The following is a 19,676-nucleotide window of genomic DNA, read 5'->3' as shown; positions in this document are numbered from 1 at the left end:
TGATTTTTTCTCATCGATGTTTCTAACTCTCTATCCCTCTCTCTTCCTCTCTGTAAAAAATCAATAAAATATATATTTTTAAAAAAGGTTGTTGGAATTTTGGTGGGAATTGCATTGAATCTGTAAATCACTCTGGGGACTATTGTGATCTTAAAAATATTAAATCTTCCAATCCATAACACAGGATGTCTTTGTATTTATTTATAATTTCTTCAATTTCTTTTAGCTACCAGTATGTTTTATTCAGTGCATAAGTCTTGTACCTTCTAGGGTAAATTTATTCCTAGATGTTTTATTCTTTTTTATACTATTCTAACTTGAATTTTTTCTTAATTTCTTTTTCAGATTGCTAGTTCATTGCTGGAGGATAAAAATACTATTATTTTTCTGTTGAGAATACAACTTTGTTGAATTCATTTATTAGCTCGAGTAGTTTTTGAGGATTTTAAAGGATTTTCTCTATATAATATCATGTCATCTGTGAAAAGATATTTTTACTTCTTCCTTTGCAATTTGGATGGTGGTGTGTTTTTTTCTAGCCTAGTTGCTATGGCTAGAAATTCCAGTTCAGTGTTGAATAGAAACATACATCCTTGTCTTATCTTCTTCGTAGGGGAAAAGCTTATCATTCACCAGTAAATATGATATTAGTTGTGAGAGTCTTATAAATCAAATGTTTTTTTACTGTTTCCCAATCCTCTTTTTTATTTTCCATGTTTCATTCAGTTTAGTTTTGCCCAATTTAATGTCAACCTGTCTCTCCTCTGTAGTTTGAGCCTATTCAGATCCTCAGGAGAGACTCTGTGGAGACAGCTAACTCTATAACTATTCTTAAAACTTATCAGGGAGTCAGGTTACTTGTGTGCTTTTTGTCCCCTGTGAAAACATGAACTATTAACATAAATTCAAGGATTTATTAATAAATGTATAATTTTCTGACCACTACAAACATATCTTCAAGGAATTATTATCAGTAAAAGCCAAAGACAGAAATATGGAAGAAAGAAATAAAAGAAAAAGTAAACAAGGATAGAGAATAGAAAACTGTCTACTATTATTGGTATTCACTTTGAAATTTCCCCCACATTTTAGAGATCTACTTTTGGACTTACCAAATAAATTTTATTTTTCCTGAAGGAAAAACAATAAATTTTATTTTATTTTTCTACTCTTCTATAATTCACTCACCCCAAAACACACATATACCTACACACACGGGTGTGCCTACATGTTACAGTCTATGAGGCGTAGCACCATTCCAATGTTTTATATAAGTTCAGTGTCTAACATAGTTACTTCAGAATCTGGGTTCTTCTTTTCCTTGAATTATAATGGGAAAAATATTAGATAGTCTCGTTGTCTAGAACTCACCTATCACATTAATAGCTATTGAGTGACTTTCAATGAGTCCAGATGAAGCATTCAAAGAACAGCGGTATGATCCATTGTCACTAGCCACGGCTTGATCAAAATGTAGAATAAAAATGAGAATATTCTGTCTGTTTTTCCTCTTCATGTGTGCCCGATGACTAGCTCCCAGAGGCAAACACTGGTTTTCTTTCAACTTGCACCAGGTCACATTAGGACTCTTAGTGCAGTATACCACAGGACATTCCAGTTGAAATGGATTCCCTGCACGAACTTTCTGCATGGAGGCTCTCTTAACACGAAGTTGTGGTGTACATGGTTTTTCTCCTGAAAGATGAAAGCAAAATTAAAATCAAATCTGTCCTTTGCCACTTCAACAGTTTCTGCCAAAGATTTCTCAAGCACCATTTGAGATAACATTTTCCAGTAATTAACCCTCACAAGCAGAGTGTCTGGCACATGGTAAGCACATAATAAATGTTTCTTTAAAAAAAAGCACAAGTAAATAATTTCCTCAATTATTCAATAATTTCCCTAAATTTCCCCAATATTTTTATTCTAAAAATATTTTTCTTTTATTGTTACTTATTTTTATTATTACATACCTTCTTTAATAGGAAGCAAATAATAACAGCATTTTTTGGTCAATACTTATTATATTCCAGGGGCTATTTAAAATGCATAAGTATTTTAACTCATTTACTTCTTACAACAAAAACAATATACATTCACAATTTTCAACTAGTGTGCTGCAGCAGGTACACTGATGTGCCACAAGAATTTTTAACACATGTAATATCTGACTATTTAGTCAGAAGCATTGACTTCTTTTCCCTTAGGTTGTCTAAAAAAATGACGACAGCCAATACAACAATAGCCATCTGTTGTGAATGAATCAAAATTACAGTATACATATTTTTTGTCAAATCAGCAAAAAATATATTTTAGATGTGCCACAGAATTTTAGTAGTTGATGTGTACCATGAGATGAAAAGGTTGAAAATTGCTGATGTATGGTATTATGGCCTCACATTCCCCATACTGCTCTACCTAGCATAATTTTTCCATGCCCTTGGCAGCATGGTATAAAAATATGCTCTTTTTAAGCTATTTCCTAACTCCTGATAATCCTGTCAACATTGTAGAGAGTGCCTGGGAAAGGCCCCTGAGCTGATTGTCCAGTGGTGCCTGGCATAGCCATGCCCTGGAAACATGCCTTGCCAGAGGCAAGTGTGTTGTCAGTCTGACCTTTAGTTCAGGCACCTGGGGGTGGATTTCATTATCTAAATCCAACCAAGAATCAGGAACAAACATAATTATCTGGGCCCACCCAGAAGTAATGATTACAAAGAAGCCACAAGAATGCACATATTTTCTTTATCTTAAATTTCAGAAAAAGTCCAGGTATCTTACTGTATAAAATAAATGCACTGTATTGTCTCTAGGTCCCTGTCTCTCCATCAGAGGACAGCTGTCCCATCCAGACCCAGCTTTCTCTACTGTCTTTGTGTCTGTTTCTTTCATTTCTCAATCTCTTGTCGCCCCTACTCAGGACTCCTGTTCACTCTCTAGCCATGCTGGATGCAGAAAAGAAAGAAATATTTATACACCATAATTTCTGCTTGCATATCATCAATCCTTGCTCAGAATAAGTATTACCTGACTGAGTTTTCAGGAATCAGATTGAGACAAGAGACTTGTAAAGAACTTTTAGAACTCCTGAATACTTACAATTAGGGTGTCCAAAAAAATATGTAAACACACTTTAACAGCTGATAACTCACTTAATTTTGAAAATGAACTGTATGCTAATAAACATTGACTTTATAATTATTTAAAGTGTGTATACATTTTGGGGGGACACCCTGTATTTATAATTGCTCTGAGATCTCAAATAAATGCACAATAAAGCTTCCCAATTCAGTTGCTTCCAAAAATTCAGAATAAAAATGAAAGCAAACTAAAAGTGAAGTTATGAGAATGAGGTTTTCAAAAAATTGAATAGAAAGGGTAAGATAATTTACCAGAAGGAAGTACAACCTGGATGTGGTTAGACTTATGACAAAAAAGCAAGGAGGCAGAGGCAGAAAGACCAAGTGAAACCTTTGTTTCCAGAAGTCCAATGCTCCCCCTAAAGTTAATAGGTTCTCTCAGCCTCCTAAGTTCCCTTTTCATTTACTTGGATAAGTCAATCATAGTTATGGAGCCTATAACTTTGTGCCAGCATTGTGAAAAACAACATGATCATTATAAACAGAGGCCTTCTTTTCCAAAAAAAATTCTTTTTTTAATCCTCATTGGAGGATTTTTAAAATTATTATTATTGGTTTTAGAGAGAAGGAACAGGGGAAGGAGGGAGGGAGGGAGGGAGGAAGGGAGGGAAGAAGGGAGGGAGGGAGGGAAAGAGGGAAGGAGGCAGAGAGAGAGAGAGAGAGAGAGAGAGAGAGAGAGAGAGAGAGAGAGAGAGAGAGAGAGAGATCCATCGGTTGCTTCCTGTATGTGCCTGGACCAGGGATTAAACCTGAAACCTAGGAATGTGCCCTGACCAGGAATAGAAACCAAAAGCTATTGGTGTAGGGGATGACACCCCAACCAACTGAACCACCCAGCCAGAGTGACAAAGAATTTCTTCCTTCTGGGAACTTACCATTCCATTTGTGAGACAAGATTAATTAACAACAGGGTATCTTTTCTGAAATAATTTTACGACCTACCACTCTTTTTTCTTCAGGCTCACATGGGCTGAAAAGAGGGCTCAGAGGGATCTCTTAGAAATAAATAAGACATGGTATCTGCCAGCATGGGGCTTGCCTTCCAGTGGAAAATAAAAACACTTGACCAATGGGAGAACAAAACAACACTGGTAAAGAGGTGCAAACTTTGCGAGGGTGTTCAGGAGATTCACTTCTGCTGGGGCTATTGGAACAAGGCTTATGGAAAGGTTATGTTTGAGTTGGCCTTATGATGTTGAATGAGAAGCTCTTTGATATTAGAGCAGTGAGTGGGCATGGGAGGTCATGGAAGGGCAAAAGCAGAGAGGGCAGGGATCTCATGGCAGATTCATAAACTGATAGGCACTTTGCTCATGGTTTTCTGAAACAGTGTCATGGAGACCTCTAGCTGCTTCAGAATAAATGGAATAGCATTAGGTGGGAGAAGTTTACACTGTGCTTATCAACCATGAGAAAATACAGAGCTTGATTCTTTTGAGATACTTATAAAGGTCATGGAGATAGGTAAAAATTAGAATATTCATTTGAACATGGTTGTTCGAATGCTAAAACTTTGTGTGATATTGAGAGAGCCACCCAGTTTTCCTAGCATTACATTTCTTTAAAATTAAAATAAAGGGATTGGATGGCAAAGAGAAGAAAATTATCACTTACCACCCTCTCCCACACAAAAAAACATATACAACTTCACCTTCCTTAGTGTATGACTGACACTACAAGATTATTTGTAAGACTCACTTTCTGTTATATTGCATTTAGCCATTGAGCTGTCACCCAATGCTAGTAGTACAACTGTACTACTTGTAGTTCCAACGTTCTCTGACTATATGCTTGGGAGGAGTGGACAGGGTGGAGAAGAGAGCAAGCTGATCACAAGGCTAACTTGCAATGGGATTATGGGAACACTTCTGCAGTTCCTGCAAATTCTTATCAGCAATATGGGGATCATTGACTGCACATTGTCTAGCATGAGAATTTTTTTTGAATGGAGGAATAAGTAGATAAATGCAGGCTTGCCAAACGCTCTAAAAGTCATCAAGAATACTCTTCTCCAGCCAAGAATACTCTCTAGACAATGTGCAGTCAATGATCCCCATCCTGCTGATAAGTCATGAAGACAGAAGAGAAACAGTCCAGAGATGGAAGACACTGACAATGCCTTGCCATACTAGCAGTCAGGAGCTGTTCATCGCATTCAGTTCTGGATGGTGGTGATGCAGGTCCGACCTTCTCTGGTTTGGTCCAGAGAAGGTTGGACCTGCATCACCACCATTTGTCCACCACCCAGAACTGAAATATCATTGCTGACATGTACACATATACACATAAGGAACTGTTTGACATTGACATTGGGACTCAAAAGATCTGTTGGTCCAGAAAAAAACTGACTACAGACTGATTCGTTTGCCTCTCAGCATAACCATTATTGCTTGTCTCATTTTCGGTTCTTATAAGTGTATTTCTTGTATCACAGGATCTCACTCATCTAGGGGAAATAATGAACAACATAAATTGATTAACACAAACAGACCCAGAGACAAGGAAGCATTGATCAGACTGTCAAACCTCAGAAGGAAGGTTTGGGATGGTAAAGGGGAGGGGGAAGAGATCAACCAAAGGACTTGTACGCATGCATAGAAGCCTAACTAGTGGTTATAAACAATATGAGGGTGGGGGCATATGTGGGGAGGGGTTTAGGATGGGAATGGGAGGATGAAGATAAATATGTGATACCTTACTGTAAAGAAATTAAAAAAATAAAATTTAAAAAAAGATACTCCTCTTTGTATCGATACAAAGAAGGTATTTTATTCCCCATGTCTCCAAAACAAAAACTAGTGTTTGTAGTGCAGGAATGATGCACTGAGCTCAATGGCACCATTTTAATTTTCCAGTTAACAACCATGTTGACATTTCTTTGCTGCTGTCCTGAATTGTGCATGTCTCTCTTATGACACTCAGGACATCCAAACCTGAGCCCAGTGAGTCTGTCTTGTCAAAACAGAACATTTTAAGAAGAGAGATGAAGATCACATTTGCTTTTGGCTGGGGTTTAGAGGCCAATGTTAGTTAGGGTTGTTCCTGCTATTATTGCACCTGTTGTTTTTCTCAAACATTCACATTTAATGGTAGGAAGTTCTCAATGCTAAAAATAATTTAAATATATGCAGTAAAAGGATGAAACTTCAACCAACATTTCCCAAGTCTTTATAGGATTAGGACACTTCTCATTAAAAAAATCTTATGGAGGCTAGATGTGGTTAATAGGGGAAAAGGAAAGCATATGTAATATTTTCAACAATAAATATTTAATTTTTAAAAATTCTCATGGAAACCACTATTGTATTATCACAATGTGTATAGCCCATGACTAGGTCGTACCTGGCATATTTGATGCTCAGAGAATATTTTTAACAATCCCCTTTTCTATATGGAAACATATTCTCAGAAATAATTATGAAATGAAACAAATAATAAAATGAAAAGAAAAGACATATAGACAGTGAATAATTTTTACTGAACTTTGTATATATAACCATGCAAATTAAAAGATATTTGAAAAATAATGTTATAATTCAAGAAAGTAAAAATGTACTATTTACTTAATAATTTTTATATCTACCTAGTATGAACTTTAATTCTTTAGTTATAGCTTGATATATTAGTTTATGTAAATAATTTTCTAATAACTAATAAGTGAATTGTATTAAAAACTGAAATGCTAGAAAAGATAAAATGTAGGTAATTTCTAAATATAAAGTTTTTTTCTGTTTTTTTTTTATTTTTATTTTTTAAAATATATTTTATTGATTTTCTACAGAGAGGAAAGGAGAGGGATAGAGAGCTAGAAACGTCGATGAGAGAGGAACATCGACCAGTTGCCTCCTGCATACCCCCCACAGGGGATGTGCCCTCAACTAAGGTACATGCCCTTGACCGGAATCAAACCTGGGACCCTTCAGTCCCCATGCCGACGCTCTATCCACTGAGCCAAACTGGTTTCGGCTAAAGTTTTTTTCTTGATTCATTTTTTAAATTTAACAATAATTAACACTTTAAAGAGAAGAATATATTTCAATTGTAAAGATATTAATCAACCAAACATTTCATGTATGAATACACTTTAGTTCATACATGAAGTTATACCTCACAGTCTGCACAGTTTCACTGTTTCAAATTTTAAACAAATAAATATTCAAAATGGTTGCATAAAATGAAAGAATTAAAACCACTCACATTCTGTTTCTTTGTCTCTATAATCACTATGGTTTTATTGTGTTTTTAAAATCTACTGTTTAAACGCAGGAATGTGGAGAACCACAGGGACTGGAGATACACACTGTGCCTGGAGCATTATGAATTTACTCTTGAAATGTAGCTAAATTTGTATATGGCCAGAGCCAACTTTATAACTGGGAGGTTCTCTGAGTTAATTTTCTTTTTATAATTTTTTAAAAATTATCTTTATTGTTGAGAGTATTACAAATGACCCCATTTCCCCCCCACTACCCTCCTCTACCTAGTTCCTGCCCCACCTCAGGCCTTTACCACATTATTGTCTGTGTAGAATGTAAGGGTTATCAAAGAGGAAGTACTAAAAATATGCTAATTTGAAGCTTTCATGCATATTATTAAAACTCAGCAGTAACCATAGTATATAATTATTTAGAACTTTAAACCAAAATTATTTTTAAGGGGAGAAATATTCTTCCACTTATGCTATTTAGAATTGCTGATACATGGTGATAATTGAAAATAGACCAACTTTTATTTGTTTTTAAATTCTGTACAGACAATGTACCCTTTACTGCCCACACCAGGGGTGTCAATATCCCATTGTTCATGTGATAGTTTATTTAGTAATGTGACTATTTCTAGTGCAAAGGAGATGCATAAAAAAGTTTACTTTGCTCCTTAATTTTCCGATTAGATTTTCCTTTGATTATCTTGATTATACAGTCTCTCAGAGCTTTCATATCTCAAAGAGGGAGAGAGCCCTTGTGGCTGGATCAATCAAGAAAGCCTTCAAGGAGGAGATTGAACTCCCTCCTACCCAATACTCCATCCTGGGGCAAAGCTGATTTTCCTCCCATTAACATAGTATAATACCATTGTCTATGTAGCAGTATGGGAGTCATCTTGATATCTTTTACCTTTACTCTTCCATTCTATCAGTCCCCAAGTAACTTGAACCAGCATGAAAAATTTGTTTTCTGCCACTTCTTTAATTTGTGTCTTATTCTGCTCCTTGTGGGTTATTGTCACAGCTTACCAACTAATCTTCTACATTCCAAACTTGGCCTTGCTTCAATCCATTCTCCCTACATCAATCCATTCTCCACATTATTGTCAGTTTGTATTCTTAAAATAAAAATCAAATCACAGGACTTTTTGCCTAAAACTCCCCAGAGATTCTTTAATACTTTCAGGTACATGTTCAGATGTCAACAAATAAAATTTACCCTCTGCCTCCTAAAGCAAATTCAACCCACCCACATATTCCAACAACCCAAGTTTACTTGATATTCTCCATGGCGAATGTCCCATGTTATTTTCTGTGATATACAGCATCCTACCTAATAAAATATTAATATGCAAATTAACCATCACTCCACTCCTCAAGCCACGCCCACCAGCCAATCAGACCGAGTATGCAAATAAACCCAACCAAGATGGCTACAGCCACAGAGAGCAGGAGGGAGGCATTTCCCCGACATTGAGGAAGCCAAGCATTCTGCCTGCCCTTGCCAGCCCTAAGCCTCCACTCAAGGTTACAAAGACTTAATTATAGAAGGTAAACAAATCCAAACAGAAATGGCTGCCGCCACGGAGTGAGCAGGAGGCTTGGCTTCACTCCAGGCTACAAAGTTTCAATTGTAGAAAGTAAATAAATCCCAGATACCAGGGCCTCCACTTGGGTTGCTGGGGGGCGTGGCCAGCCTGCAAACCACCATAGGCACCTTGCCCAGGCTGCCCCATACCTCAAGGGAGCCCCCACCCTGATCTGGGACACTCCATGCACTGGGTCTCTATTCTATCTAATAAAAAAGTAATATGCAGATTGACCATCACTCCAACACACAAGATGGCTGCCCCATGTGTTCAAAGATCCTGCCCCTATGTGGACACAAGATGGCCACCACAAGATGGCCAGCAGGGGAGGGCAGTTGGGAGGCACCAGTCCTGCAATGAAGAGCAGTTGTGGGTGATCAGGCAAGTAGGGGAGGGCAGTTGGGAGGCACCAGGCCTGGAAGGGAGAGCAGTTGGGGTTGATGAACTCTGCAGGGGAGGGCAGTTAGGGGTGACCATGCCAGCAGAGGAGGGCAGTTGGGGGCGACCAGACTGGCAAGGGAGGGCAGTTAGGAGTGATCAGGTGGGAGTGGAGGGTAGTTAGGGGATACCAGGCCTGCAGGGGAGGGCAATTGGAGGCAACCAGACCAGCAGCGGGGGGGAACAGGCTGACAAGGGAGGGCAGTTAGGGGTGACCGTGCTGGCAGAGGAGAGAAGTTGGGGGCAAATGGGCTGGCAGGGAAGCAGTTAGACATCAATCAGGATGGCATGGGAGTGGTTAGGGGGTGATCAGGCTGGCAGGCAGAAGCAGTTAGGGGCAATCAGGAAGGCAGATAGGCAAGCAATTGGGAGCCAACAGTCCTGGAATTGTGAGAGGGATGTCCTACTGGCCGTTTAGGCCCAATCCAGTTGGGATCCAATTGGGATTGGGCCTAAACAGGCAGTCAGACATCTCTTGAGGGGTCCCAGATTGAAGAGGGTACAGGCTGGGCTGAGAGACAACCCCCCCCTCCTCCATGCACAAATTTTGTGCATCAGATCTCTAGTTCTATTATAATTAAACTAGAGGTGCAATGCACAAAATTTTTGCAAGGGGCTCGGCCCTCACAGCAGCCCCTGCTCCCTTGTGGGTCCCCCCTCCCCCCACAACAGGTCATTCTGGAAGGTTGTTCTGCTGGCTGGACTAATTAGCATATTAGCTTAGCTCTTTATTATATAGCATATGTATTTATGCATCTGTCTTCCTATCTGCTCTATAACCTATTTGGTGGGATGGTACCTTCCCCTACCCAGGAGATGGCCTTAGAAAAGGTATAAAAATGAGATGGCATGATATACCCTGGGACTTAACAGAGACAACTTCATGAAGAGAAAAATCTGACCACAGCTCTGACTAATGCTCTCTGTTTACTAAGGCCACATAGCAGACACAGCTGAAGTCCCTTAGATAGGCCAGTCAAAGGCATTGAGGTGGAGGATGTATGCACCTCCACATGCCCTGCAGTGGTTAAGCTTTAACCACTAAGAAAAAAACTAGACCTCATGAGTTTGCAATATAGAAAGACCTGATTTATATTGACTCAGGTTGATATTCAAAATATTTAATGAATGTCCACTCTGTGGTCATCCAGATATCCACATCAACCAATAAGGAAGGCATGCTGGCCCCAAACAACTGCCTACTCTAGCACGTCCCAGTTGAACAAGTGTTGCTACAGGTATAAATGCCATCAGGAGCCAAAAAGGATAGATACTTTGTGGAACTTAGCTCTTTTAAAAAAAGTTTGTAATTAAAATCTTATAGGAAATACAATTTTTTTCTCATATTTAAAGTCCATATGCCTTGATTATTATTGTGTGGAAAATTCTAACCAAGCTTTCCATTTGAAAAAAAAATCCAAAAAACTCTTTCCATTGAAAAATTCTCACATATTTATGAAAAGTTCAAAGTGATTATATTCACTGAAAGAAAGGAGCACCTCTAATAAATGCAGAATGTCTGACTAGAGCTAAGACATTAGAGTTAATCATAAAAAATGTAAACAAACAATTTTTGAAAAACTGAAATGATTATGAAGGGTATAATATGCTAATTTTCTGTGACATGAACTAGGATTTTAGCTTCTTTCAAAGATACTATGATAGATAACCAACCAACTAACTTCAGACACATGGTAGGAAGACTAAAGAAAGATAATTCTTCAGCCTCAGCAGAAAACTTGATCTTCAGAGGATGCAGGTGGGCTGATCTGCTTACCTTTAGAAGACTGGAGTTTGAATAGGAGAGGAGCTATGATAACCACCAGGAAGAGAAACCAGTGCTGCTTCCCTTATAAATTGGTGTGAATTTAGTATCCTTTGAGGCTGTGGCTTGGGCATTGCCAGGGCTGATCCATGTATAGCAATAGCAGCCATGTAATCATCCTGGGAGAGCATTCACCTGGACAGTCTCAGGGAATTACATGGTCAGCATCAGAAAGCCCATTGGGTATTCTTCCCCTCATTAACTAGCTGCCATTGACTCACAAATTCAGAAATGTGGTGACATGAGATGAGGGTGAGGAGTTCCACCTCATACCGAACCACTAATATTATGTTGTATTGTGTAATGTTGATTAAACTTATTACTTTAACTCTGTGGTAAACAAACCCACTCCATAAATCAGATATTGCAAGAAATGCTAGAAATACCTGGGGAAATTTGAATAAGAAAGATGCACACATTCATATGTCAAAATCAGGGTTTCTATTGTAAAGAGTGATCATTGTTAGTTTAAAAACATTCTATAAATTAAGCTTAAGGGTTATAATAAAAACTGACTGAGTCTCAGCCCTTATTGTCAGATGGAAGATATTCACCCACAACTACCTGAGAAACACGTAATGTAACATAGATAAAAGACATAGAACTATTGTGCAATAATAGTTTAAGTTTTTCTTTTCTGTGCATATTGTCTGATACTATTCTTTTAAGAGAAATAGGCATCTCTTCCCAGTCTAAACACGAGAGAGAGAGAGAGAGAGAGAGAGAGAGAGAGAGAGAGCGAGAAGACAGAGAGACTTACATAATATGAAGTGGGTTTTGTTTGTTTGTTTGTTTTTTGGCTAAAATGGAACTGGAAATAATTAACTTCACTCCAAGAATATACATGATGTAATTCCATATTTATTCCATTTATTTAAAAGACCATGAAACAAGAAAATTAAGAGAACTGTCATAGTCATCTTTTATTTTTATTTCCTCTTTAAAACCTTCTTTTAGGTTTGCGTTATAAGGTATTTATTTAGGATATTTTTAAGCAATTTTTTTCTAGGGCTAGAATTTCTCATCTTGTGATATAACTACTTGAAAAAAATGTGAAGACTATCTTTTCTGAATAGTTGTACTGAGCAATTTAAAACCAAGCCATTATCTCTTGGCTTTACCTATTGTTTGTGATTATTAGTTTGTGATTATTCTGAAGTTGTTTAGTTTTGAAACAGTCATTCTAGTATAGCTTTGCCTAAAAGTTAGCAAAGTGCCCTAGCTGGTTTTGCTCAGTGGATAGAGCATTGGCCTGCAAACTGAAGGGTCCCCTGTTTGAATCCAGTCAAGGGCAGATGCCTGGATTACTGGCTTGATTCCCAATCTGGGTCATGCAGGAGGCAGCCGATCAATGATTCTTATTATTGATGTTTCTATCTCTCTCTCCCTCTACCTTCCTCTCTGAAATCAATTTTAAAAAGTTATCAAGGTTACAAAGTACCTATGCCATGTCTTTTTTGAGATATTAAATAATAGGACAAGCAGGGAGCTTTAGTGATCATTAGGTCAGATAGCACATGGATGGTTTGTCACTTTGGGAGCTCACCTCCAGAATCACTGCTTTGCATTCATTGCCACTAGCCCATAAGCACATTGCATCTCACATTATCTGAGTGCTGTAGATTCATCCAAGATCATCCAAACAGAAGAAACAGGGATATGACTAATCTTTTTGAGTTCTTATTATGTCTTATGTACTATTAGATACTATATGTGTATGTGCACGTACACGTGCATGTGTGTGTGTGTGTGTGTGTGTGTGTGTGTGTGTGTTGTTGCATTTGATCCTCACAACAATTTTATGAGGTAGTTACTATTTTTGTCTTTATTTTAAGTTTTGGAAACGAAGTGTTAGAGAAACTAGCAGGTCAAGATAACTACTTGTTAGGAGGCAGAGCAAGGATCAGGACTTGAACCCAGGCCCAGCTAACTCTAAAGTCCAAGCTTTTCTCTTGCAGGGGGATAGTTGTGAAAATCAATGAGAACATATATTATAGGAAGGGTTCTTAGGACTCTGCTTAGTCTTAATAAACAATAAATGCCAGGTATTGCATATTTTTAATAAAATTAATGTGGAGAGGTTGAGTTATTGTTCAAGGTCACAAGGCATGTAGGTAGCAGAGAGAAGACAGAAACCCAGAAGATCTGCTTCAAGTGCCTCTGCTCTGAATAGTTGTTCCCAACTGCTTTCATAGGAATCAACAGTGATGTATAAAAACAAGTACACTCACCAGGCAAACAAATATAATACAGAAAAGGCAGTACATCCCAGAGAAAAATGTTCTTTTATCTGAGAGATGAAATCCTACAGAAATACACTAACCAGCAAGGCTGGCCTTGGTCAAGTAAAAAATATTTGTCTTTGGGTACTTTTCCAAGTACTTCCCTACCAGGTAACAAATGTCCCTTGAGATTCTACCCTACTGGCACCGTGTTTGCCTCCCCAGGACAGAGGACTCAGAGTCATGCTCACCCTGTGTGACAAGTTTGAGTATCTGGTGGAAAGTTTGTTGGCCAATGTGTAAGTATCTCTCTGGCATAGCAACATTTTTTAGCCAATACCATGAGACCTAAATAACAATGTTTTTGTTGTCAATTTAGAGACTAGCTCTGGCTGGGAAGGCACTAATTGCCTGACACAGGTGGGGCTGTCTTTCAGAGGTGATAGGCCCTTCACCCTGGTCACAGTGACTTCAGGAAGAAAAGTAGGGCAGAAAAAGTTAAGAGGATATCTTAGAAGCCGGAAAGGGCAGCATCAAAGAAAGTCTTCAGCATTTTATCAGAAATAATAAATTACATAAAAGATAACATTAGGTACTAAACTTATGGTCCTTGGTCATGGAATTTTATGAATTTGACCCCAAAAGCTAGGGAAGTAAAGAAAAAAAATAAAATAAATGGTTGGGAAAATATCAAACTAAAAGGCTTTGCACCACAAAAACAAAAAACAAAACAAAAAGGCATCCAACCAAATGAGAGATAATATTTACAAATGACAGTTGCGACAAGGGGTTAATATCCAAAATATATTAAAAAAAAAAATACAACTAAGCACCAAACAAACAATCCAACTTAAAAATGGACAACCTGAACAGATTCTTCCCCAAAGAAGACATACAAATGACCAACAGATATATGAGAATAAAAAATGTTCACTCTCACTAGCGATTAGGGAAATGCAAATCAAACCTACAATGAGATACCACCTCACATCTGATAGAATGGCTATTATCATCAAGGAACGTAATAACAAGTGTTGGAGAGATTTTGTAGTAAAAGAAAAACTCATTTGCTGGGAATGTAGATTAGTACAGTCACTATGAAAAACAGTATGGCAATTCTTTTAAAAAATTAAGAATAGAGTTGTAATATAACCAAGCAATCCCACTCCTCAGTATCTACCCTCAAAAAAACTTCAAAACATTTATTTGAAAACTATATGCGCCCCTATGTTCTTGCAGCATTATTCACAGTGGCCTAGATATGGAGACAATCAAAGTGTGTTTCAATAGAGGATTGGATAAAGTAGTATGCAATACTACTCAGGCATAGAAAAGATGAACTTAGAGATTATTATACTAACCAAATAAGTGAGTCAGAAAAATCTAAGAACCATATAATTTCACTTAAATGTGGGATATAAAACGGAAACTCTTTGACACAGGCAACAGTATGGGGGTTACCAGAGGGAAGGCAGATGGGGCTAGTATAGGTAAAGGGGGCCAAATATACGGTCACAGAAGGTGATTTGACTTTGGGAGGTGGGCACACAATGTGATATACAGATCATGTATTATAGAGATGCATACATAAAACCTATGTGATCTTATTATTCAACATCACCCCGAAATTTTAGTAAAAAAAAAAAAAAAAAAGAAACCAACATGAGTATTTTTAAATATTGTCTTCAGTGATAGAAAGGTTAGTGTGGTGGTCAGAATAAGTTTAGGTTTATGTGTTATCAGAAAGACACAGGGAAAGTTCCTTTTCACTTCTTTCTCAGATACTTCCTGGGCTTCCTAATGCATTCTGCTACACTGAGATTCACTGGCATTTTCAAAGCCCATTAAGAATATCTATGCAGGCAGAAACTGCCAATTGTCCCTTCCCTCCCCCCCAAAATATTAATTCTCCTCTTCTAATATCAGAGAAGTAAGTGAAATGGACCCATGACCCTCCAGCTAGAACCTAAATGGCCCAAACTTCCTTATAGCCATTTCTGGGCAATGGACTGTTTGTGAAATATTCAAATTCCAGGTTGTACTCATAAAATAAGTGTGGCTATCAGGAAGGAGGAGAGGAGTTATAGAGCTCTATTAGCTAAACCTGATGTTTCCCTACTATTGGCCAAGATGGTCCCTCTAACACTCTCCTGCCCTGTGTTTAAAGCAAACCTCAAAATGTACATATTTACATTCTGAGCAAACTAAAATGATATCTTGTTTGTAACACAGAAACATGCATGTAATTTCCTCTATGGGATTAAACTCGGAAGTAAGAATCCATGAGAGGATATCATAAAGGTGGATAATACTGAGCTTATTTTAAGGTAAGAGAATGAAGAATATTATAAAAGTGAAGCAAATTGGTTATGATACAATGTGGTGACAGAATATAATGCAAATCTTTTGACTCCCAAATTCTATTATCATTTCTTGGTGACTGGGGATGATAGCAGGTAATGATATCAACAGTTACTTATAGATGACTTTATCAACCCAAATAGGTTAATGTCATCATTGTCTCCATTGTTTAAATGAGGAAAGAGAATCAGAGAGATTATAGTCACAGAACCAGTGAATGGCAGAGATGGGATAGAAATCCAGACCTAGCTCTAGAGTCCCACCACTGCCTCTCCAAAGAACAAAGCAAAAATTGATTTCAGTTTTAGCCCTGATTACAGATACCTGTGAACATTTTCCTTCAACAACTCTGAACTCTCAGGAAAGGTGAAATTCACAAATAATAGACAATAAGTAGGAGATTCCCAGTGAAGCAAGATAAACAGCACTTAACTTCAACCTTACAATAGCGGAAATTTTGATAGTGGGAGAGAGGAAGCAACAGTTAATTAAAGTGCTTTTCAGCGTTTGGAAGGTCTCTTCAAGGCTGTAATTAGCATAGGGGTTAACCTATTTATTCCTTAATTCAGGAAATCCTGCAGCTACAGAAAGTATTCCTAGACATTTACGTCCAAGGTAGTCATATTAAGTGGCAGGCATTCATATAATAACAATACACAGGCATTTGGCAGAAGGCAGAGCTCCACCTCCTGTGCCTATTTCAATAGGAACAAATAGATAGTCTTAGAAATAAGCCTGATAAAGACCCCGAAACTTCAAGGAATGAGAAACACATGTAGAGCACTTTCTGCCCTAATGATTCTGCTCTGACCTAACAATATGGCCAGTTCACAGTGAAGCAACACCATCTTTGTGGGTGGGATGTGGAGTGTGGATCCATGATTCATACCAAAGAATCACAGCACAGGCTAAAGAGGATATAGGCAGGACCGAAAGGAGACTGCCCTCCTGATGTATTTTTGAGGAACACTTAAGCAAGCATGGTTTCATTACAGAGAAGGAGTTTTGTAGTGAATGTTACATTTTTCACAACCTTATTCTCAGTGCAGCCTGATTCCTGGGAAGAGGCACAACCATCTCACATTGTATTGAAGTAGAGGATGAAAAATATCCTTTAAATTATTTTAAACGCTTTGAAACTGTGCCAGTGTAAAGAATTCCATGATTAGCTAAATCATAGGAAATCTCCAAGATATAAAGGTTGTGTGATTTTTAAGAAATAGTCATGAGCTCTGTCTGAGAGAACAAATCTCGCCAAACATTCCCTTATCTCAACCTGTGTTTTAATTTGTGCAAAAAATGATTTATGTATCTTACATAACATCGACCGTTATGTAAGATACCTGGCCAGGACTTTATACAAGGCTTTTCTTTTCATTTTCCAAAGAATTTGGTTCATGATGTGGGCCAAATATATTCATTCTATTTCAGCTTTAAAAACTTAACTATTTTAAATAATAATGTTAAAACTTGCTGCCCATTTAATTGAATTTTGTGGGAGTTGCTTGTGAAAATAATATTAGCGAAAAATGCCATTAATATTTAACAAGCTTCTATTGTGTGCACTTGTTGTGCCAGTTACTTTATCCATATTACTGCACAGGTTGTGTCCAAAATAGGCCCATACTTTAGGTACAATTATTATCTCTATTTTTTAAAGTAGGAAACTAAAGATAAGAAAGGATAAGAAACTTAACCAAAGGCACACAGTAAGTGGTAAAGCCAGTAAATTAATCCCATTCTAACACTCAAGTTCTTTTTTGTAAGCATGTTGGGAGGGGGAAGAGAAGTTGTAGCCCAATCCCAGTCTAATACAGCACTAAACTTTTTTATTTAATTTTACAGGAATTGTTTATATATTCTTCAAATTGGTATAAATTATTTTTTAATAATATTTATGATAATTGACTCCAGTTGTAGCTATGTGATTGATAGCATCTTAGGGAAAGTGAAAAATCCAGTCATCCAACTAAACCCCCCTGACAACATAATGCCAAATACACACACATAAAAATATGCAATCATGAAAATACTTAGATGACTAAAGGGAAGTTTTATTTTGCTCCTGGAGACAAATTCCAAATCACCCTGTTCTAGAGTTGTAGATGCCATTTTATAGGTTTTCAGGGGCCATATTTTCAGATTTAAAACTGGAAAGAGTATATGTGTTTGTGGGTATTATAAAGTAGGATATTTGAAACCAGACCTGAGAAAAACCTAAAACCGCTACTAGCTATTTATAACCCTTGCCCCTTTACAATATGTCAAAGTTAGCGAGAAAGTGAACTCACATAAAATCTTTGCAAAAGTGGCTGAACATCGTTTATGCAGAACCCAAGCTGTTTTCTATGTCAAATGACACCGAATCAGAACCATTTTCTTAGACGCAATGACAGATTGCTCCAATCCTATCTTTCTCAGCATTTTCTCAATCAGTGTTCTCCAGGCACACACTCCAAGGAAGTAAGTAGTATGATTTTATTTAGCAACATTATTCCAGAATAGCCATGGAGTGAGGTATCTGATACCTTTCTTACCCAACCAAGTAATATAGCACTTTGGTTTGGAACGAACAAGCCATTCACCATCAGTATGGCATCGGTATGACATTCAGAGCCATTTTGGTAGTAGTAGTGCCAAATTTGTCCCTAACTATTTATAACATCTACCCAATTCCTTTTCTTACTATTAGAACATATTTTTAAGAGAATCAGCCAAAGTGACTTGAATACCATGTTCTAATGTGGTTAATGTCCTAGAATAGTGGTCGGCAAACTCATCAGTCAACAGAGCCAAATATCAACACTACAACGATTGAAATTTCTTTTGAGAGCCAAATTTTTTAAATTTAAACTTCTCCTAACACCACTTTTTCAAAATAGATTTGCCCAGGCCATGGTATTTTGTGGAAGAGCCACACTCAAGGGGCCAAAGAGCCGCATGTGGCTCGCGAGCCACAGTTTGCCAACCATGGTCCTAAAATGTCTTCAGTAAGCAAATCTAACTACTTCGTTTTAACTACCAGTGTCTTCCACATAAATGCCACATCCTAGTAAGAATAGCAACAAAAAAACATTACCTCCAGCACGCCCCTGAGGGAAAAAAATAATCAAAGTAGGTGTTTTACCGTGGATACTCCAGATGCCCAGAGTTGCGATTAAGAAGAGGATCCAAAGCAATCTCCCAATTCCAAGCATGGCAGGCAACATCTTCATTTCCTGTGCCCATCGGGAGCAAAATCTTCTCAAGAAGAAGGCTTCCCTTCTTCCCCTGAGCTCTTCAGGGTTGGGTCAGGTTCACTACCCCAGAAACATCTGTGACATAGAGAGAGAGGATGTAGGTACAGACACTAGGAAGAGCCTGAGTAGTTTGAGAAGCAAAATGAACAGAAAGAGTACGTGGTATCCTGTGGTTTTTGCTTCTTGTCACACTGGGTGTTCACTTTCAAATGCTCTGATCTGCAAAGCAGCTCAGTCCCTAACTTCTCCTTCCAGATACCACCCTTTGTGCCCCACATTGAAGTTTTTCTCAATAAAATTTCAATGAAATGAACCAACTCTAAAGAAATCTATATTGTTGCAATGTTTAGGTTGAGACTTTAATGAAACCAAGGTCAAGAAATTCATGGTAAAAAGTACCTGGGATAAGTGTCTGTTTTCCCCCTTTTCATAGCGTGTGATTATGAAACTTGTTTTATGTAAAAGATTTTAGATTTTTCTTCCCAAACATCATGTCATGGTAAAATAAGAATGCTTATTGTCATTAAACCAATGGAGGTTTACTTGAGGTTATGGAGAAAATGAGTGGCAGGAAGCACTTCCTCAACAGGTGAGGGAAGGGCAACTGCCTTTAATCTGTAGATAAATATCAATGGAACAAGATCATCGTTATATTAGC

The 19,676-nt window shown here is 37.7% G+C and overlaps 1 protein-coding gene across 2 annotated transcripts in view; it reads right to left on the bottom strand.

The window, feature by feature from the left end:
* The window catches only part of BTLA (B and T lymphocyte associated), a 32,297-nt gene extending 12,987 nt beyond the window's left edge, over positions 1 to 19,310 (bottom strand). Inside the window, exons 1-3 of one of the 2 annotated variants that reach the window (XM_036447216.2) lie at positions 19,178 to 19,310; positions 18,907 to 19,093; positions 1,372 to 1,695 (exon numbers count right to left, since the gene is read on the bottom strand). In XM_036447216.2, the coding sequence (XP_036303109.1) occupies positions 1,372 to 1,695; positions 18,907 to 18,994 (412 nt within the window). In that variant the 5' untranslated portion in view covers positions 18,995 to 19,093; positions 19,178 to 19,310. The other variant, XM_045583996.1, reaches the window with a different exon arrangement.
* Between the last annotated feature and the right edge of the window lie 366 nt (positions 19,311 to 19,676).

The sequence above is a fragment of the Pipistrellus kuhlii genome, unplaced genomic scaffold (assembly GCF_014108245.1).
Source record: "Pipistrellus kuhlii isolate mPipKuh1 unplaced genomic scaffold, mPipKuh1.p scaffold_m20_p_2, whole genome shotgun sequence".
Lineage (NCBI taxonomy): Eukaryota > Metazoa > Chordata > Mammalia > Chiroptera > Vespertilionidae > Pipistrellus > Pipistrellus kuhlii.
The sequence above is the reverse complement of the archived record's forward strand: the minus strand, read 5'-3'. Positions and strand labels throughout refer to the sequence as shown.